Source organism: Bombina bombina, chromosome 3 (assembly GCF_027579735.1).
Source record: "Bombina bombina isolate aBomBom1 chromosome 3, aBomBom1.pri, whole genome shotgun sequence".
NCBI classification, from domain to species: domain Eukaryota; kingdom Metazoa; phylum Chordata; class Amphibia; order Anura; family Bombinatoridae; genus Bombina; species Bombina bombina.
The window spans coordinates 1,019,800,621-1,019,823,075 of record NC_069501.1 but is presented as its reverse complement, the minus strand read 5'-3'; the positions used below and the strand labels follow the sequence as shown (position 1 = coordinate 1,019,823,075).

General features: G+C 41.0%; 1 protein-coding gene across 1 annotated transcript in view; it reads right to left on the bottom strand.

The window, feature by feature from the left end:
• The window catches only part of OS9 (OS9 endoplasmic reticulum lectin), a gene marked incomplete in the record, with an annotated part of 610,958 nt that overhangs the window by 118,202 nt on the left and 470,301 nt on the right, over positions 1-22,455 (bottom strand). The window contains 1 exon segment of the mRNA XM_053708203.1: positions 17,493-17,660. Coding sequence (XP_053564178.1) covers positions 17,493-17,660 — 168 coding nt within the window.

The following is a 22,455-nucleotide window of genomic DNA, read 5'->3' as shown; positions in this document are numbered from 1 at the left end:
TGAATTCGGGGATGAGAGGTAAGGGGTACCGGTTCTTCTTAGTTATTTTATTAAAATCTATCAATAATTGGTCGAAGTGACAGGTCCTTATTCTTAAAGAATATACCAGCCCCCGCCGAGGAAACAGAAGGTCGGATAAAACCTTTCTTCAGGTTCTCTTCCAAATATCCTTTCAGGTGCTCTAATTCTGGTTGGCTAAGGGGATAGAGGCGTCCACAAGGTGGTGAAGTACCGGGTTTAAGATCTATAGGACAATCGTATGAACGATGAGGAGGCAAATTTTCTGCTTCTTTTTTTGCTGAAAACTTCTGCAAACTTAGAGTACTCTTGGGGAATCAATGGCATCTCCTGATGATATTCGGTTAATTGTAATAGCGGAGTATGTCTGTAGCAGGTCTGTTGACAGAAAGGCGACTCTAACTTGAGTAGGAGGGTCTTCCAGTCCACTGTTGGTTCATTTAATTGAAGCCACTGTATGCCAAGCAAAATTGGAAAAAGAGGAGAATGAATGACATCAAATGAAATATATTCCTGGTGGGATGTATGTGTTGTTACTAAAATTGGTATTGTGTGATGCGTGATTGGCCCTGAAGCTTATTGAGATCCATCTACTACAAGAAGAGAGATAGGTATAAGCTTTATGATCAAAGGAATTTTATTACTGATTACAAGTGATTTGTCAATATAATTTCCTTGAGCGCCTGTGTCAACGATGGCTTCTTTCATCAAGCGATTTTGTTCCCACTGCAACAAGAGAGAAACAGTACAATTAAGGGGTTTGTCATGTACAATGAGTGAGGTAATATGTGAAGGGAACTTACTGGATTTGTTCCTGTCAAGGTTAGGGCAATCTCTGACAGTGTGGGTGGATTTCCCACAGTACATACACAAGCCATTATTTCTTCTTCTGAGACGTTCTTCTGTTAGAGGACCTCGAATAAATCCAATCTCCATGGCTTCTGGGGTTGTGGAAGGAGTGAAAGAAGGTGAGGGATGAGAAGAAGAGGATATGGGTTTTTTGTAGGAGTATGGCGCTCAGATTTCCTCTCTCGCAATCTCCTGTCAATCTGCATGCATAATTTCATCAAAGCTTCAAGAGTGAGGCATTTCGGTTCTTGCCAGTTCATCTTTCATGGCTTCGGAGAGACCGAGTCGGAATTGGTTCTTTAGAGCTACTTCTTTCCACTGTGAGTCGGTAGCATGCCGTTTAAATTCGGTGATATAACTTTCAACTGGTCTGCTCCCTTGTTTAAGTGTCCTCATTTTGCCTTCTGCAGTGAGCTGTAAATTGGAACCAGAGTAGAAGTAGAAGAGTTGAGCGAGGCTAGGACTGGGTTATGCGTCTCATAGAGGGTATCTGCCCATACCTTAGGTTCCGCTCTAAGGAAAGATATTAGAGTTAAGACTTTTATGTTGTCTGTGGGGTATGTTCTGGCCTTCAAATGAAACATCAAGAGACAGGCATTTTTAAAGTGCCTGTACTGGGTCCTATCCCCATAGCAGAGGTCTGGAGGAGAGACTATAGGTTCTGGGCTATGCTCAGAACTGGGTGGCTTGGTAGTAACAGAGACTTTAATAACTTTTCTAAGCGTCTCATTTTCGACTTGAAGTTCTCTAAGTCCTTGACTTAGCTGGTCCACGCGTTGAGATAAGGAATAAACAATTTGTGGCAGGTCTGCTGGATCCATTGTCTGGCTTAGATATTATGTAAGATATGTCTGAATACGTTATGTTGCTTGAGGAATCTATAAGGGCTAGGATCGCAGCTGCAGACCTTAAATGAATTGGAATGTATCACCTTGGTTACTGAGTAACAAGGGGAGGTGTAACTCAGGTCTACCACAGTGAGAGTTGATAGGAAATATCTCCTTGGCTTGGCAACAAGGTTATAGATCTGTTGCAAGGTAATAAGCGTTGAATAAACAGATAGTTATGTAACCACTGAAGTTTGTCAATATAAGTAGCAACCCTGACATAGGCAGTTCATTATAATCTCTTGCAATAGTCACTGACAATACTGTTTGTGAGACGTCACCTTAAGCATCCAGCTACTGGTTGAGAGTAGTGAAATCCACGTAGCTTCACTTACAAATAATAATTAACAATTTAATAATTTAATACTCAGTACCTGATGTGGAGCGGGGTGCTGTAATAGGAACAGTGACGCTAGAGTTCCGTTGGATAGTTTGGGAGATAGACTGCGTGAGCAGGGCTGCTGCTGAGAGGAGTAAGTGTAGACACAGACGAATGCAGCAGAGAGGAGCTGCGCTAGAGCTGACAGCAGGGAGCCGCTTCAGTATCTGCTGTGATCGTGGTTGGGGGCGTGGCTTAGTTCCGAGACCGGAACGCTTGCAGAAGCTGGATAAGAACTGCGGTAAAGTTTATCAATCAGTAGAAGACTCCCTTGTATTTGTTTTCCTCTGCTGCTATCAAAGCAGGGTGCTGTGGTGAGAGGAATAGATATGCAGAGTTCAGCTGGTAGTGGAAGATATTCTGTAAATACGGCAGGTTTGGTTAGCAATATCCAATATGTTAGAGCAAGTAGTATGAATTGAGAAGGAATCCCAATTTTTAGTATAAAAAGAATGATCCAAGTTTAATCCAAAGTCCTTCCAAACAAAGGTGAGGCGTAGTCACAGGTTACATGCACAATAACTAAGCACCTGTTTTAGGTGATCTGGAAACTTAAATAGGGGAGTGACTAGCAGCACAGGAATCTCAGAGCAGAGAAAGAAAATGTGGAGTGGAATCCTGACAAAATGCTGCAGTCTTAAAGTGCTAGTCTCCTACTTAGAAGGCAAAAAGGCACTTACCTGCAATCTAGCCATCCAGCAGGAGGACAGCTTACAAGGTATGAAAGGATGCTGCTCCTCACAGAGACCTGTAGAAAAAAGAAAGAACAGAGCAAACCTACGCTGGCTTTCTATAGTAGGGAAGCAAAATGTTAGGAAAACGCAGCAAAGCCCATCTTAAGAGTTACTAACTGCTTTAAAGCCACCACTACCCTACTGAAGGGATTAACGTGGACCACGGCTAGACCCAGAAAACTTGCTAGTAGCAAAAGAAATCCAATTTTCTTCAGACACCAGAACTTCACCTCCTCCATTGACAGAGGCAAAGAGAATGACTGGGGTTTTTGAGTAGGGGAGTGACACTTAACAGCTTTGCTGTGGTTCTCTTTGCCTCCCCCTGCTGGCCAGGAGTGATATTCCCACTAGTAATTGACGTTGTGGACTCACCATATCTTAGGAAAGAAAAAGAAACTGCGCAACACAATCGTCAGTTTAAAATCGTGAGTTTTAAGAGGCTCAATAGTCAAACAATCTTAGCCCCAACAGCCCAATAAATCTCTGAACTCCAAAATCAATCTGCCATACGTTGTAAACAATAAACGCAATAGAGACAAACCCTTCTTAAACACTTTTCCAAATAAAGTTAAATTTAAGCATACTGCTTATTATTATTAACCCCTTAGTCTCTCCACATGCCTGAGTTAAGCATACAATGTGCCTGCAACTCGGCCCAAAAGAATGTATCTAAAAGAAAAATTAGATAATATATGTCCCAAAATAGATCCACTAGAGGATATACCTCTAAAGTGCTATACTTCAGTACCTAGAAGGAAAATGCACTTACCTGTGGATCCAGCTGCAGTGCAGGTAACAGCTACTTAGGTAGGGACCTGTAGTAAAAGAAAGAACAGAGTAACCAACCCTGGCTTTCTAAAAAGAGGTAGCAATATGTTAGATGTAAAGCAAAGACTACCTCATTGCCTTCTAACTGCTAAAATCCACCACTACTCTTACTAAAGAGAGTGACGAGGACGTAGCTAGACACCAATACTTGCATGCAGGGAAAAGTACCCATTAAAGGATTATCAATCTTCAGACACCAACTTCGCACATCCTCGATTGACAAAGGCAAAGAGAATGACTTGGGATTATGGGTAAGGGAAGTTACACTCAACAGCTTTGCTGGGGTGCTCTTTGCCTCCTCCTGCTAGCCAGAATTTGAATATCCCACTAGTAATTGGAATGACGTCGTGAACTCTACATGTCATAGGGAAGAAAAGAGGTTATTATATGAGATCCATAAGTGGTCTCCCTTATCTTATAATACCTCTTTATCATAATATTATTTCTGTATATATTTTATGTGTGTATATGAGGTCCATAGGTGACCCCTTTAATATTTTGGGAGGTTTACATTCTGATAGGGAAACTATTTAAATGGTGCATATTATTTTTGCAATCTTGATGTTTTTTTTTGTTTTTTTTTTATTAGAACGTTGTAAACATCTGACGACATATTGTTGATGCCTTTATCTAACCTCAATATTACAAAAAAAAAAAAAAAAAAAACAATTTATGCTTACCTGATAAAATTTATTTCTCTTGTAGTGTATCCAGTCCACGGATCATCCATTACTTGTGGGATATTCTCCTTCCCAACAGGAAGTTGCAAGAGGATCACCCACAGCAGAGCTGCTATATACCTCCTCCCCTCACTGTCATATCCAGTCATTCGACCGAAACAAGCCGAGAAAGGAGAAACCATAGGGTGAAGTGGTGACTGTAGTTTAATTAAAATTTAGACCTGCCTTAAAAGGACAGGGCGGGCCGTGGACTGGAGACACTACAAGAGAAATTAAATTTATCAGGTAAGCATAAATTATGTTTTCTCTTGTTAAGTGTATCCAGTCCACGGATCATCCATTACTTGTGGGATACCAATACCAAAGCTAAAGTACACGGATGATGGGAGGGACAAGGCAGGAACTTAAACGGAAGGAACCACTGCCTGTAGAACCTTTCTCCCAAAAACAGCCTCCGAAGAAGCAAAAGTATCAAATTTGTAAAATTTGGAAAAGGTATGAAGCGAAGACCAAGTCGCAGCCTTGCAAATCTGTTCAACAGAAGCCTCATTTTTAAAGGCCCAGGTGGAAGCCACAGCTCTAGTGGAATGAGCTGTAATCCTTTCAGGGGGCTGCTGTCCAGCAGTCTCATAGGCTAAACGGATTATACTCCGAAGCCAAAAAGAAAGAGAGGTTGCCGAGGCCTTTTGACCTCTCCTCTGTCCAGAGTAAACAACAAACAGGTTAGATGTTTGACGAAAATCTTTAGTAGCTTGTAAGTAAAACTTCAAGGCACGGACTACGTCTAGATTATGCAAAAGACGTTCCTTCTTTGAAGAAGGATTAGGACATAATGATGGAACAACAATCTCTTGATTGATATTCTTGTTAGAAACCACCTTGGGTAAAAACCCAGGTTTTGTACGCAGAACTACTTTATCTGAATGAAAGATCAGATAAGGAGAATCACAATGTAAGGCAGATAACTCCGAGACTCTTCGAGCCGAGGAAATAGCCATCAGAAAAAGAACTTTCCATGATAGAAGTTTGATATCAATAGAATGAAGGGGTTCAAACGGAACCCCTTGAAGAACTTTAAGAACCAAGTTTAAGCTCCATGGAGGAGCAACAGGTTTAAACACAGGCTTAATACTAAATAAAGCCTGACAAAATGCCTGAACGTCTGGGACTTCTGCCAGACGCTTGTGTAAAAGAATAGACAGAGCAGAAATCTGTCCCTTTAAAGAACTAGCTGATAATCCTTTGTCCAAACCCTCTTGGAGGAAGGACAATATCCTAGGAATCCTAACCCTACTCCATGAGTAATTCTTGGATTCACACCAATGAAGATATTAACTGCATATCTTGTGATAGATTTTCCTGGTGACAGGCTTTCGTGCCTGTATTAAGGTATCAATGACTGACTCGGAGAAGCCACGCTTTGATAGAATCAAGCGTTCAATCTCCATGCAGTCAGTCTCAGAGAAATTAGATTCGGATGATTGAAAGGACCTTGTATGAGAAGGTCTTGTCTCAGAGGCAGAGTCCATGGTGGAAAGGATGACATGTCCACTAGGTCTGCATACCAGGTCCTGCGTGGCCACACAGGCGCTATCAGAATCACCGATGCCCTCTCCTGTCTGATTTTGGCAATTAGTCGAGGGGGCAGAGGAAACGGTGGAAACACATAAGCCAGGTTGAAGAACCAAGGAGCTGCTAGAGCATCTATCAGCGTCGCTTCTGGGTCCCTGGACCTGGATCCGTAACAAGGAAGCTTGGCGTTCTGGCGAGACGCCATGAGATCCAGTTCTGGTTTGCCCCAACGATGAACCAATTGAGCAAACACCTCCGGATGGAGTTCCCACTCCCCCGGATGAAAAGTCTGACTCCCAGTTCTCTACACCTGGGATATGGATTGCTGATAGGTGGCAAGAGTGAGACTCTGCCCAGCGAATTATCTTGGAGACTTCTAACATCGCTAGGGAACTCCTGGTTCCCCCTTGATGGTTGATGTAAGCCACAGTCGTGATGTTGTCCGACTGAAATCTGATGAACCTCAGGGTTGCTAACTGAGGCCAAGCTAGAAGAGCATTGAATATTGCTCTTAGCTCCAGAATATTTATTGAGCCTTCAGGGAGTTCCAGACTGCACCCCAACCTAGAAGGCTGGCATCTGTTGTTACAATCGTCCAATCTGGTCTGCGAAAGGTCATACCCTTGGACAGGTGGAAACGAGATAACCACCAGAGAAGAGAATCTCTGGTTTCCTGATCCAGATTTAGTAGAGGGGACAAATCTGTGTAATCCCCACTCCACTGACTGAGCATGCATAATTGCAGCGGTCTGAGATGCAGGCGTGCAAATGGCACTATGTCCATTGCCGCTACCATTAAGCTGATTACCTCCATGCACTGAGCCACCGCAGGGTTCGGAGTGGAGTGAAGAACACGGCAAGCATTTAGAAGTTTTGATAACCTGGACTCCGTCAGGTAAATTTTCATTTCTACAGAATCTATAAGAGTCCCTAGGAAGGAAACCCTTGTGAGAGGAGATAGAGAACTATTTTCTTCGTTCACTTTCCACCCATGCGACCTCAGAAATGCCAGAACTATCTCTGTATGAGACTTGGCAATTTGAAAGCTTGACGCCTGTATCAGGATGTCGTCTAGATAAGGAGCCACCGCTATGCCTCGCGGTCTTAGAACCGCCAGAAGAGAGCCCAGAACCTTTGTAAAAATTCTTGGGGCTGTAGCCAACCCGAAGGGAAGAGCTACAAATTGGTAATGCCTGTCTAGAAAGGCAAATCTCAGGAACCGATGATGATTCTTGTGAATCGGAATGTGATGGTAGGCATCCTTTAAGTCCACTGTGGTCATGTACTGACCCTCTTGGATCATGGGTAAGATGGTTCGAATGGTTTCCATCTTGAATGATGGAACTCTGAGGAATTTGTTTAAGATCTTTAGATCCAAAATTGGTCTGAAGGTTCCCTCTTTTTTTGGGAACCACAAACAGATTTGAATAAAAACCCTGTCCTTGTTCCGTCCGCGGAACTGGATGGATCACTCCCATTACTAGGAGGTCTTGCACGCAGCGTAGGAATGCCTCTTTCTTTATCTGGTTTGCAGATAATCTTGAAAGGTGAAATCTCCCCTGTGGAGGAGAAGCTTTGAAGTCCAGAAGATATCCCTGAGATATGATCTCCAACGCCCAGGGACCCTGAATATCTCTTGCCCACGCCTGGGCGAAGAGAGAAAGTCTGCCCCCTACTAGATCCGTTGCCGGATAGGGGGCCGTTCCTTCATGCTGTCTTGGAGGCAGCAGCAGGCTTTCTGGCCTGCTTGCCCTTGTTCCAGGCCTGGTTAGATTTCCAGGCCTGCTTGGATTGAGCAAAAGTTCCCTCTTGTTTTGAAGCGGAGGAAGTTGATGCTGAACCTGCCTTGAAATTTCGAAAGGCACGAAAATTAGACTGTTTGGCCCTTGATTTGGCCCTGTTTTGAGGAAGGGTATGACCCTTACCTCCAGTAATGTCAGCAATAATTTCTTTCAAACCAGGCCCGAATAAGGTCTGCCCCTTGAAAGGAATGTTGAGTAATTTAGACTTTGAAGTCACGTCAGCTGACCAGGATTTAAGCCATAGCGCCCTGCGCGCCTGGATGGCGAATCCGGAATTCTTAGCCGTTAGTTTAGTCAAATGAACAATGGCATCAGAAACAAATGAGTTAGCTAGCTTAAGTGTTCTAAGCTTGTCAATGATTTCAGTCAATGGAGCTGTATGGATGGCCTCTTCCAGGGCCTCAAACCAGAATGCCGCCGCAGAAGTGAATGGCGCAATGCATGCAAGGGGCTGTAAAATAAAACCTTGTTGAATAAACATTTTCTTTAGGTAACCCTCTAATTTTTTATCCATTGGATCTGAAAAAGCACAACTGTCCTCAACCGGGATAGTGGTACGCTTTGCTAAAATATTAACTGCTCCCTCCACCTTAGGGACCGTCTGCCATAAGTCCCGTGTAGTGGCGTCTATGGGAAACATTTTTCTAAATATAGGAGGGGGGGAAAACGGCACACCGGGTCTATCCCACTCCTTACTAATAATTTCTGTAAACCTTTTAGGTATTGGAAAAACATCAGTACACACCGGCACTGCATAGTATTTATCCAGTCTACACAATTTCTCTGGCACTGCAATTGTGTCACAGTCATTCAGAGCAGCTAACACCTCCCCAAGCAATACACGGAGGTTCTCAAGCTTAAATTTAAAATTAGAAATCTCAGAATCAGGTTTCCCCGAGTCAGAGATGTCACCCACAGACTGAAGCTCTCCGTCCTCAGGTTCTGCATATTGTGACGCAGTATCAGACATGGCTCTTACAGCATCTACGCGCTCTGTATCTCGTCTAACCCCAGAGCTATCGCGCTTGCCTCTTAATTCAGGCAATCTGGCTAATACCGCTGACAGGGTATTATCCATGATCGCAGCCATGTCCTGCAAAGTAATCGCTATGGGCGTCCCTGATGTACTTGGCGCCATATTAGCGTGCGTCCCTTGAGCGGGAGGCAAAGGGTCCGACACGTGGGGAGAGTTAGTCGGCATAACTTCCCCCTCGACAGAACCCTCTGGTGACAATTCTTTTATAGATAAAGACTGATCTTTACTGTTTAAGGTGAAATCAATACATTTAGTACACATTCTCCTATGGGGCTCCACCATGGCTTTTAAACATAATGAACAAGTAGTTTCCTCTGTGTCAGACATGTTTGTACAGACTAGCAATGAGACTAGCAAGCTTGGAAAACACTTTAAAACAAGTTAACAAGCAATATAAAAAACGTTACTGTGCCTTTAAGAAAAACACATTTTGTCAAAATTTGAAATAACAGTGAAAAAAGGCAGTTACACTAACGAAATTTTTACAGTGTATGTAACAAGTTAGCAGAGCATTGCACCCACTTGCAAATGGATGATTAACCCCTTAATACCAAAAACAGAATAATAAATGAAAAAAAGTTTTTAAAACTAGTCACAACAACTGCCACAGTTGTTACCCTCCTCAAACACAACTTTTGAAGCCTTTTGAGCCCTTCAGAGATGTCCTGTATCATGCAGAGGGAAGCTGAGTGTCTCTGTCTGTAATTTTAGCTGTGCAGAAAAGCGCTAAAATAGGCCCCTCCCACTCATATTACAACAGTGGAAAGCCTCAGGAAACTGTTTCTAGGCAAAAATCAAGCCAGCCATGTGGAAAAAAACTAGGCCCCAATAAGTTTTATCACCAAGCATATATAAAAACGATTAAACATGCCAGCAAACGTTTTATATTGCACTTTTATAAGAGTATGTATCTCTGGTAATAAGCCTGATACCAGTCGCTATTAAATCACTGTATTTAGGCTTAACTTACATTAATCCGGTATCAGCAGCATTTTTCTAGCAAATTCCATCCCTAGAAATATGTTAACTGCACATACCTTATTGCAGGATAACCTGCACGCCATTCCCCCTCTGAAGTTACCTCACTCCTCAGAATATGTGAGAACGGCAGTGGATCTTAGTTACTTCTGCTAAGATCATAGAAACCACAGGCAGATTCTTCTTCTAATGCTGCCTGAGATAAAAACAGAATTTATGCTTACCTGATAAATTACTTTCTCCAACGGTGTGTCCGGTCCACGGCGTCATCCTTACTTGTGGGATATTCTCTTCCCCAACAGGAAATGGCAAAGAGTCCCAGCAAAGCTGGTCACATGATCCCTCCTAGGCTCCGCCCACCCCAGTCATTCGACCGACGGACAGGAGAAAATATATATAGGAGAAACCATATGATACCGTGGTGACTGTAGTAAGAGAAAATAATTCATCAGACCTGATTAAAAAACCAGGGCGGGCCATGGACCGGACACACCGCTGGAGAAAGTAATTTATCAGGTAAGCATAAATTCTGTTTTCTCCAACATTGGTGTGTCCGGTCCACGGCGTCATCCTTACTTGTGGGAACCAATACCAAAGCTTTAGGACACAGATGAAGGGAGGGAGCAAATCAGGTCACCTAAATGGAAGGCACCACGGCTTGCAAAACCTTTCTCCCAAAAATAGCCTCCGAAGAAGCAAAAGTATCAAATTTGTAAAATTTGGCAAAAGTGTGCAGTGAAGACCAAGTCGCTGCCTTACATATCTGGTCAACAGAAGCCTCGTTCTTGAAGGCCCATGTGGAAGCCACAGCCCTAGTGGAGTGAGCTGTGATTCTTTCAGGAGGCTGCCGTCCGGCAGTCTCATAAGCCAATCGGATAATGCTTTTAAGCCAAAAGGAAAGAGAGGTAGAAGTCGCTTTTTGACCTCTCCTTTTACCAGAATAAACAACAAACAATGAAGATGTTTGTCTGAAATCTTTAGTAGCCTCTAAATAGAATTTTAGAGCACGGACTACGTCCAAATTGTGTAACAAACGTTCCTTCTTTGAAACTGGATTCGGACACAAAGAAGGTACAACTATCTCCTGGTTAATATTTTTGTTGGAAACAACTTTCGGAAGAAAACCAGGCTTAGTACGCAAAACCACCTTATCTGCATGAAACACCAGATAGGGCGGAGAACACTGCAGAGCAGATAACTCTGAAACTCTTCTAGCAGAAGAAATTGCAACCAAAAACAAAACTTTCCAAGATAATAACTTAATATCTACGGAATGTAAGGGTTCAAACGGAACCCCTTGAAGAACTGAAAGAACTAGATTTAGACTCCAGGGAGGAGTCAAAGGTCTGTAAACAGGCTTGATCCTAACCAGAGCCTGAACAAATGCTTGAACATCTGGCACAGCTGCCAGTCTTTTGTGAAGTAAAACAGATAAAGCAGAGATCTGTCCCTTCAGAGAACTTGCAGATAATCCTTTCTCCAAACCTTCTTGTAGAAAGGATAGAATCTTAGGAATTTTTATCTTGTTCCATGGGAATCCTTTAGATTCACACCAACAGATATATTTTTTCCATATTTTATGGTAAATTTTTCTAGTTACAGGCTTTCTAGCCTGAATCAGAGTATCTATTACAGAATCTGAAAACCCACGCTTTGATAAAATCAAGCGTTCAATCTCCAAGCAGTCAGTTGGAGGGAAACCAGATTCGGATGTTCGAATGGACCCTGAACAAGAAGGTCCTGTCTCAAAGGTAGCTTCCATGGTGGAGCCGATGACATATTGACCAGGTCTGCATACCAAGTCCTGCGTGGCCACGCAGGAGCTATCAAGATCACCGAGGCCCTCTCCTGATTGATCCTGGCTACCAGCCTGGGGATGAGAGGAAACGGTGGGAATACATAAGCTAGGTTGAAGGTCCAAGGTGCTACTAGTGCATCTACTAGGGTCGCCTTGGGATCCCTGGATCTGGACCCGTAGCAAGGAACCTTGAAGTTCTGACGAGACGCCATCAGATCGATGTCTGGAATGCCCCATAATTGAGTTATTTGGGCAAAGATTTCCGGATGGAGTTCCCACTCCCCCGGATGGAATGTCTGACGACTCAGAAAATCCGCTTCCCAATTTTCCACTCCTGGGATGTGGATCGCAGACAAGTGGCAGGAGTGATCCTCCGCCCATTGAATTATCTTGGTCACTTCTTTCATCGCCAGGGAAGTCCTTGTTCCCCCCTGATGATTGATATATGCAACGGTCGTCATGTTGTCTGACTGAAACCTTATGAATTTGGCCTTTGCTAGTGGAGGCCAAGCTCTGAGAGCATTGAATATCGCTCTCAGTTCCAGAATGTTTATCGGGAGAAGAGACTCTTCCCGAGACCATAGACCCTGAGCTTTCAGGGATTCCCAGACCGCTCCCCAGCCCACTAGGCTGGCGTCGGTCGTGACAATGACCCACTCTGGTCTGCGGAAGCTCATTCCCTGTGACAGATTGTCCAGGGTCAGCCACCAACGGAGTGAATCTCTGGTCTTTTGATCTACTTGAATCGTCGGACACAAGTCTGTATAATCCCCATTCCACTGTCTGAGCATGCACAGTTGTAATGGTCTTAGATGAATTTGTGCAAAAGGAATTATGTCCATTGTTGCAACCATCAATCCTATTACTTCCATGCACTGCGCTATGGAAGGACGAGGAACAGAATGAAGTACTTGACAAGAGCTTAGAAGTTTTGATTTTCTGACCTCTGTCAGAAAAATCCTCATTTCTAAGGAATCTATTATTGTTCCCAAGAAGGGAACTCTTGTTGACGGGGACAGAGAACTTTTTTCTTTGTTCACCTTCCATCCGTGAGATCTGAGAAAGGCTAGGACGATGTCCGTATGAGCCTTTGCTTTTGACAGGGACGACGCTTGAATCAGGATGTCGTCCAAGTAAGGTACTACTGCAATGCCCCTTGGTCTTAGAACCGCTAGAAGGGACCCTAGTACCTTTGTGAAAATCCTTGGAGCAGTGGCTAATCCAAATGGAAGTGCCACAAACTGGTAATGCTTGTCCAGAAAAGCGAACCTTAGGAACTGATGATGTTCCTTGTGGATAGGAATATGTAGGTACGCATCCTTTAAATCTACGGTAGTCATAAATTGATTTTCCTGGATAGTAGGTAGGATCGTTCGAATAGTTTCCATTTTGAACGATGGAACCCTGAGAAATTTGTTTAGGATCTTTAGATCCAAAATTGGTCTGAATGTTCCCTCTTTTTTGGGAACTATGAACAGATTGGAATAAAATCCCATTCCTTGTTCTCTTATTGGAACTGGATGTATCACTCCCATCTTTAACAGGTCTTCTACACAATGTAAGAATGCCTGTCTCTTTATTTGGTTTGAAGATAATTGAGACCTGTGGAACCTTCCCCTTGGGGGTAGTTCCTTGAATTCCAGGAGATAACCTTGAGAAACTATTTCTAGCGCCCAAGGATCCTGAACATCTCTTGCCCAAGCCTGAGCAAAGAGAGAAAATCTGCCCCCCACTAGATCCGGTCCTGGATCGGGGGCTATCCCTTCATGCTGTTTTGGTAGCAGAGGTAGGCTTCTTGGCCTGCTTACCCTTGTTCCAGCCTTGCATTGGTTTCCAGGCTGGTTTGGGTTGTGAAGTATTACCCTCTTGCTTAGAGGATACAGAATTAGAGACTGGTCCGTTTCTGCGAAAGGGACGAAAATTAGGCTTATTATTAGCCTTAAAAGACCTATCCTGTGGGAGGGCGTGGCCCTTTCCCCCAGTGATGTCTGAAATAATCTCTTTCAAATCAGGTCCAAATAATGTTTTACCTTTGAAAGGAATGTTAAGCAATTTTGTCTTGGAAGACACATCCGCTGACCAAGACTTTAGCCAAAGCACTCTGCACGCCACGACAGCAAACCCTGAATTTTTCGCCGCTAATCTAGCTAATTGCAAAGCGGCATCTAAAACAAAAGAGTTAGCCAATTTAAGTGCTTGAACTCTGTCCATAACCTCCTCATACGAAGATTCTTTACTGAGCGATTTTTCTAGTTCCTCGAACCAGAAACACGCTGCCGTTGTGACAGGAACAATGCATGAAATTGGTTGTAGAAGGTAACCTTGCTGTAAAAAAATCTTTTTAAGCAAACCCTCTAATTTCTTATCCATAGGATCTTTGAAAGCACAACTATCTTCGATAGGAATAGTAGTGCGTTTGTTTAGAGTAGAACCCGCCCCCTCGACCTTGGGGACTGTCTGCCATAAGTCCTTTCTGGGGTCGACTATAGGAAATAATTTCTTAAATATAGGGGGGGGAACAAAAGGTATGCCGGGCCTTTCCCACTCTTTATTTACTATGTCCGCCACCCGCTTGGGTATAGGAAAAGCGCCGGGGGGCACCGGAACCTCTAGGAACTTGTCCATCTTACATAATTTCTCTGGAATGACCAAATTGTCACAATCATCCAGAGTAGATAACACCTCCTTAAGCAGTGCGCAGAGATGTTCTAATTTAAATTTAAATGTCACAACATCAGGTTCAGCTTGATGAGAAATTTTTCCTGAATCTGAAATTTCTCCATCAGACAAAACCTCCCTCATGGCCCCTTGAGATTGGTGTGAGGGTATGACAGAACAATTATCATCAGCGTCCTCTTGCTCTTCAGTGTTTAAAACAGAGCAATCGCGCTTTCTCTGATAAGTAGGCATTTTGGATAAAAGATTTGCTATGGAGTTATCCATTACAGCCGTTAATTGTTGCATGGTAATAAGTATTGGCGCACTAGATGTACTAGGGGCCTCCTGTGTGGGCATAACTGGTGTAGACACAGTAGGGGATGATGTAGTATCATGTTTACTCCCCTCATTTGAGGAATCATCTTGGGAAATATAATTATCTGTTGCATTACTGTCCTTACTTTGTTTGGACACTATGGCACAATTATCACATAAATTTAAATGGGGAGACACATTGGCTTTCATACATATAGAACATAGCTTATCTGATGGTACAGACATGTTAAACAGGCTTAAACTTGTCAACAAAGCACAAAAAATGTTTTAAAATAAAACCGTTACTGTCACTTTAAATTTCAAACTGAAAACACTTTATTACTGAATATGTGAAAAAGTATGAAGGAATTGTTCAAAATTCACCAAAATTTCACCCAAATTTCAGAGCTTTAACCCTTAAATTAACGGAACCGGAGCCGTTTTTACATTTAACCCCTATACAGTCCCAGAATGAGGCTCTGTCTATAACTAGAAAGGCCCCCATCTGAAAAAGGTGTGCCTGCCGTTTTTCTAAACGTTCCCCAAGATTATAATACCAATAATTAGTTAGAATCTGCATAATATGCCTAGTAAAGCAACTGTTTTAGCCCAGAAAAATGTCTACCAGTTTTTAAGCCCTTTTTGAAGCCCTTTATTCTTTTATGTTTAACTAAGAAAATGGCTTACTGGTCCCCATGAGGGGAAATGACAGCCTTCCAGCATTACATGGTCTTGTTAGAAATATGGCTAGTCATACCTTAAGCAGAAAAGACTGCTAACTGTTTCCCCCAACTGAAGTTACTTCATCTCAACAGTCCTGTGTGGAAACAGCAATTGATTTCAGTTACTGTCTGCTAAAATCATCTTCCTCTTACAAACAGAAATCTTCATCCTTTTCTGTTTCAGAGTAAATAGTACATACCAGCACTATTTTAAAATAACAAACACTTGATAGAAGAATAAAACTACATTTAAACACCAAAAAACTCTTAACCATCTCCGTGGAGATGTTGCCTGTGCAACGGCAAAGAGAATGACTGGGGTGGGCGGAGCCTAGGAGGGATCATGTGACCAGCTTTGCTGGGACTCTTTGCCATTTCCTGTTGGGGAAGAGAATATCCCACAAGTAAGGATGACGCCGTGGACCGGACACACCAATGTTGGAGAAATAGTACACTCCGGTACCATTTAAAAATAACAAACTTTTGATTGAAGTTAAAAAACTAACTATAATACACAACTCTCCTCTTACTACCTCCATCTTTGTTGAGAGTTGCAAGAGAATGACTGGATATGGCAGTGAGGGGAGGAGCTATATAGCAGCTCTGCTGTGGGTGATCCTCTTGCAACTTCCTGTTGGGAAGGAGAATATCCCACAAGTAATGGATGATCCGTGGACTGGATACACTTAACAAGAGAAAAAAGGTGCAACCATCAAACACTTAATTAATGACAGGCGCCATTCTGGTTATAGCTCCTGCTTCAAGGGTTGGGGTAAGGGAGGAGTTAGGCAGTGCATAAATAGCACTATGGTGGTCACTCCAGGCACAGGGTGTCACAGTCAACGCATGCCTGTCAGTGTGGTTCCTATGTTACATGACATACAAACTGCGATCAGCATTCTTGTGCTCTTGCTGGGTGCCTGCATGTGAGGCTATTCAGTAACAGTGCAGTAACAGACAAAGTTTGAATGTTAATGTGTATCTAATCACTGTGACACACTATTAGCTACACTATTTTTGTAGAAATGGTTATAAATGCACCCATATAAGGTATCAGAAGAAAAGCCTGTTTGTATTTTTGTTAAAAAAAAAATGAATCTATGTGTGCCTTTAACAAAACAGGGAATAATTATGAAACCAAACAGAGCAAAATGCCTCATTTGTTATTTAAGCATGGAAACACCTTTGTCCTTAAAGGGACATTATACACTCATTTTTTCTTTACATACATATTTTGTAGATCTATATAGCCCATAAAGTTTTTTTTTTTTTTTTTGTTTTTTTAAAATATATAGTTTTGCCAATTTTTAAAAAACAATTTAAATAACATTGCTCTGATTTTCAGACTCCTAACCAAGCCCCAAAGTTTTATGAGAATACCGTCAGCTACCTATTCCAGCTTGCTCCTGTTTGTGTAAAGGGTCTTTTCATATGCAAAAGAAGGGGGAGGGAGGGGAGTGTCTTATTTCCCACTTGCAGTGGGCTTTCCGGCTACCTTTTCAACACAGCTAAACTGAGAGCTTCTAAGTAAGTTTTTAAACAGTTTTATACTGGATTTTTATATCAGTATCTGTGCATCTTATTCTTTATAGTAGTGTCTATTACATGCAGTTATATGAAAATGAGTGTATACCGTCTCTTTAAGGGGTTAAACTTTAGGTCAATCACACAGCATGCAAAATTAAAAGGCCATAATAATGGAAAAAATTGGCATGCAATTTTAGCTCTAATGATGCCCCGAATCTGTGTGTTTAGCCCTGTAAAGGGGCGAAGAAAACCTAGATAAAGCATGCAGAGCACCGACCGAAGCTTTAACAAATTAGAACATGTATTTTTTATTATTATGGCCCTTTAAAAGCCCAAGACAACTGAGCAGAAAGTTTATTTATAAAGAAAAATCGCCACACCATTCGTGAAAATGCACAGAGATCACTAGAAAATAAACCCTGATAGAAGTTGGTTATAAAGCTTCCATAGAAGACCAGAATTAAGCCAATCATTTGCTACACAAAACAGTAAAGCGGGAATGATTTAGAGGTAGCACCAAAACAAAGACCAAAAAAAAAAAAAATATTACCTGGATTTCCAAAATGATTGCAAAAGCTACACTGAATTCAGAAACCTCAGAAGAAGAGCAGCTCTAGACATAATCAACTTAATATGGTTGTTTTATAAGGAGGAATCTTATTTTGCTACAAAGGGAAAGTAACCGTAGACATCTGTACACTGGGCATACCTTCTGCTTTTAGTCCTTCTTTTTCAAGCAAGTCTTTAACAACATTCTGAATTTGCTTCAGCTGTGGATTGTCGCTGCTCATCTCGCTCACCTTCCTCCCATCCTGCTCAGAGCTGCCTCGTTGTATCTTAGTGACCCTGACTTTAATACGGTCATCCAATTGTTCATCTAATGTGAAAAGGTGATAGCAGAAATTAGCTCACCTATTTATTTGTTTTTTATTATTTTTATTTGGGTAATAGACTTATGGACCATTAATCCAATGAACCACCATGATAGCACTATCACAACCATGGTCGTTTCTTTGATCTCGCAGACACATAAAAAAAAACAAAAAAAAAAACACCTATGACAATTTCTCCAAAAAATATTAAAAAAGCAATGTGTGAACATATATTAGAAAGCAGCATTTATATTGTTGAAAGTCAAAAATATAATTTCCATAAGGAAGCTCAGATCATATACCCTTACAAATCAGATGATGATACTCTCTAATTCCCACCGACAGACACCTCATACATCTAAAAAACAGATAAGCTACTTAGTAAATCTTTAAAGGTCCATTCTTCTCTTTAACATAAAATACAGTATGCCACCTTAGAGCATTCTACAAAAAAAAAATATATAACTGTACTTTTGAGTATGAATTCTCTTTACAATTACTCAAAAAAGTCAAATAAAAAAAATGTATGAGGAGTGCTGAGCAATATTCTGTACTTCTTATACCAAACTCTACCCTGAGGGAATAAAATTATTTTAAGATGCTACAAAGTGGTAAAGTAAATGTCTAAATTTAATAATACAAATAAAATTATCTGTTTTGAACCCAAAAAGAAATAATCTATTATCAACTTTAATTGTTTCGCTCCTAAGCCATTTTTACACCCAAGTGCTGAGCCAATTTTGAGCTTTATTGGCTACCTACATTTAAATGATCAAATTTTCAATGATATATTGTTATTTTTCAGCAGGCCCAGCAGACTCACAATATGCCCTTATAATATTTATATTTCAATGCATGAGAGATAGTTGTGACAAAAACTGTAAACATTTAAAAAAAAAAAAAAAAAAAAAAAAAAATAAAAAAAAAAAAATAAAAATAATATATATATATATATATATATATATATATATATATATATACACACATACATACACACACACACACACATACATATATATATACGCATAAATATACATATATATACACACACGTATAATTTTTGCATAGATTTTAGTAAATAAAATTGAAAATAGCCCAATGACCACTGCTGTTACTGTGATTACCTTACTAAATAAAGGGAAGCCACATGTGTAATAAGGGCCCTTACAGGCTTTTGAGGGGTTATAATAGAGATTAGAGGGTCCCATTGTGAAGTACATAAATAAAAGCACATTTTCTTTGCAAGTTGTTCACTGTTACTATAGTGATCACCTGACTATAAAGACAAAATTCATATATTTTTTGTAAGAGGACTTGTCTAATAGAAAAAAACTTTTTTAGCGGTCTCTAAACATACTAGTTTTTTTTCCATTGGGCATATAAACTATAATCCCTGTGTGTTTTGTTTTTTCTTTATTTTAAAATGATCAGCTTTATTTAACGGTTGAGCAGACTGTTCTCTTTCAAATTAGGGGTCTTTGTAGCTTCTATGGGAGCTGAGATTGAGAGGTTTGAAAAACTCCCAATATCCAGCTCCCTGGCAGCTACCCTGAGCTTCCTGGCTCAGTCCCTTTGTGACATCCCCACATGCAAACATGGCGATGTCACAGGCATTCCCATGAAGCCTGGGAGTTCCACCCATTATGCCACCAACGAATCCCCGGCCTTTAATATGGGGGGTCACCGAAAACATAGTTTAATGGCGATCCAAGATGCATCGTCCTATGCACCTGCAGGCTGCGACGTGCATAACTAACATAGTTTGTTAGGAACATGACACCCAAATAATTTTTTTCATGATTCAGATAGTGAATACAATTTTAAACAACTTTCCAATTTACTTCTATTATCTAATTTGTTTAGTTCTCTTGATGTGCTTTGTTGAAAAACATAATTTATGTAAGAATTTACAAGATAAATTCATTTCTTTCATATTTGCGATAGTCCATGAGCTAGTGACGTATGGGATATACAATCCTACCAGGAGGGGCAAAGTTTCCCAAACCTCAAAATGCCCATAAATACACCCCTCACCACACCCACAATTCAGTTTAACGAATAGCCAAATAGTGGGGTGATAAATAAAAGAGTAAAAAGCATCAACAAAGGAATTTGGAAATAATTGTGCTTTATACAAAAAAATCATAACCACCATAAAAACGGTGGGCCTCATGGACTCTTGCCAATATGAAAGAAAAGAATTTATCTTGTAAATTCTTACATAAATTATGTTTCCTTTCATGTAATTGGCAAGAGTCCATAAGCTAGTGACGTATGGGATATCAATACCCAAGATGTGGAACTCCACGCAAGAGTCACTAGAGAGGGAGGGATAAAAATAAACAACAGCCATTTTCCGCTGAAAAAATAATCCACTACCCAAAATATAAGTTTATTCTTCAAATGACAAGAAAAACTTAAAACATCAGCAGATGAATCAAACTGAAACAGCTGCCTGAAGAACTATTCTACCAAAAACTGCTTCTGAAGAAGCAAATACAACAAAACGGTAGAATTTAGTAAATGAATGTAAAGAAGACCAAGTTGCCGCTTGTAAATTTGATCAACTGAAGCTTCATTCTTAAAAGCCCACGAAGTGGAGACTGATCTAGTAGAATGAGCTGTAATTCTCTGAGGCGGGGCCTGACCCGACTCCAATAAGCTTGAAGAATCAAAAGTTTTAACCAAGAAGCCAAGGAAATAGCAGAAGCCTTCTGACCTTCCTAGGACCAGAAAAGATAACAAATAGACTAGAAGTCATCCTGAAATCTTTAGTAGCTTCAAAATAATATTTCAAAGCTCTCACCACATCCAAAGAATGTAAGGATCTTTCCAAAGAATTCTTAGGATTAGGACACAAGGAAGGGACAACAATTTCTCTACTAATGTTGTTAAAATTCACAACTTCAGGAAAAAATGTAAATGAAGTCCACAAAACCGCCTTATCCTACTGAAAAATCAGAAAAGGAGATTCACAAGAAAGAGCAGATAGCTCAGAAACTCTTCTAGCAGAAGAGATGGCCAAAAGGAACAACACTTTCCAAGTAAGTAGTTAAATGTCCAAAGACTGCATAGGCTCAAAATGGAGGAACCTGTAAAGGCCTCAAAAACCAAACTAAGACTCCATGGAGGAGAGATTGATTAAATGACAGGCTTAATATGAACTAAAGCCTGTACAAAACCGTGAATATCAGGAAGTTTAGCCATCTTTCTGTGAAATAAAACAGAAAGAACAAATATTTGTCCCTTCAAGGAACTTGTAGACAAACTCTTATCCAAACCATCCTGAAGAAACTGTAAAATTCTTACAATTCTAAAAGAATGCCAAGAAATGTAAGTCTTCCAAACTCGATAATAAATCTTTCTAGAGACAGATTTACGAGCTTGTAACATAGTATTAATTACTGAGTCAGAGAAACCTCTATGACTTAACACTAAGCGATCAATTTCCATACCTTCAAATTTAATGATTTGAGAACCTGATGGAAAAACGGACCTTGAAACGGTAGGTCTGGCCTTAACGGAAGTGGCCAAAGTTGGCAACTGGACATTCGAACAAGACCTGCATACCAAAACCTGTGAGGCCATGCTGGAGCCACCAGCAATACAAACAATTGTTCCACGATGATTTTGGAGATCACTCTTGGAAGAAGAACTAGAGGCGGGAAAATATAAGCAGGTTGAAAACACCAAAGAAGTGTCAGTGCACCCACTGCTTCCACCTGAAAATCCCTGGACCTGGACAGGCATCTGGGAAGTCTCATGTTTAGATGAGAAAACACATCTGGATGGATGTAAGGTATGACGGTTGAAATAAACCGCCTCCCAATGTCTATACCTGGGAAATGCACCGCAGAAATTAGACAGGAGCTGGATTCAGCCCAAACAAGTATCCGAGATACTTCTTCATAGCTTGTGGACTGTAAGTCCTACGCTGGTGATTGACAAATGCCACTGTTTGTAAAATTGTCTGTCTGAAAACAAATGAACGGTTCTCTCTTCAACAGAGGCCAAAACTGAAGAGCTCTGAGAATTGCACAGAGTTCTAAAAAATTGAATGGTAATCTCGCCTCTTGAGATTTCCAAACCCCTTGTGCTTTCAGAGATCCCCAAACAGCTCCCCAACCTGAAAGACTTGCATCTGAGGTGAACATAGTCCAGGTTAGCCGAACAAAAGAAGTCCCTTGAACCAAAAGCTGGTGATTTAACCACCACGTCAGAGAGAGTCAAACATTGGGATTTAAGGATATTAATTGTGATATCTTTGTATAATCCCTGCATCATGGATTCAGCAAACAAAACTGGAGAGGTCTCATGTGAAAACGAGCAAAGAGAATTGCGTCCAATGCTGCAGTCATGAGACTTAAAATTTAATGCACATAACCACTGAAAGGAATGACTGAGACTGAAGGTGCCGACAGGCTGCAACTAATTTCAAACATCTCTTGTATGTTAGAGACAGAGTCATGGACACTGAATCTATCTGGAAACTTAAAAAAGATGACCCTTGTCTGAGGAATCAAGAAACTTTTGGTAAAACCATGTTTCCGAAGAAACAACACTAGTTGATTTATGTGAGATTCTGCAGAATGTAAAGACTGAGCTAGTACCAAGATATCATTCAAATAAGGAAACACCGCAATACCCTGCTCTCTGGTTTCCATAAAGCAGGGCACCTAGAACCTTTAAAAAGATTATTTGAGCGGTTGCTAATCCAAATGGAAGAGCAATGAATTAGTAATGCTTGTCTAGAAAAAAGAATCTCAGGAACTGAAAATTATCTGAATGAATCTGAATATG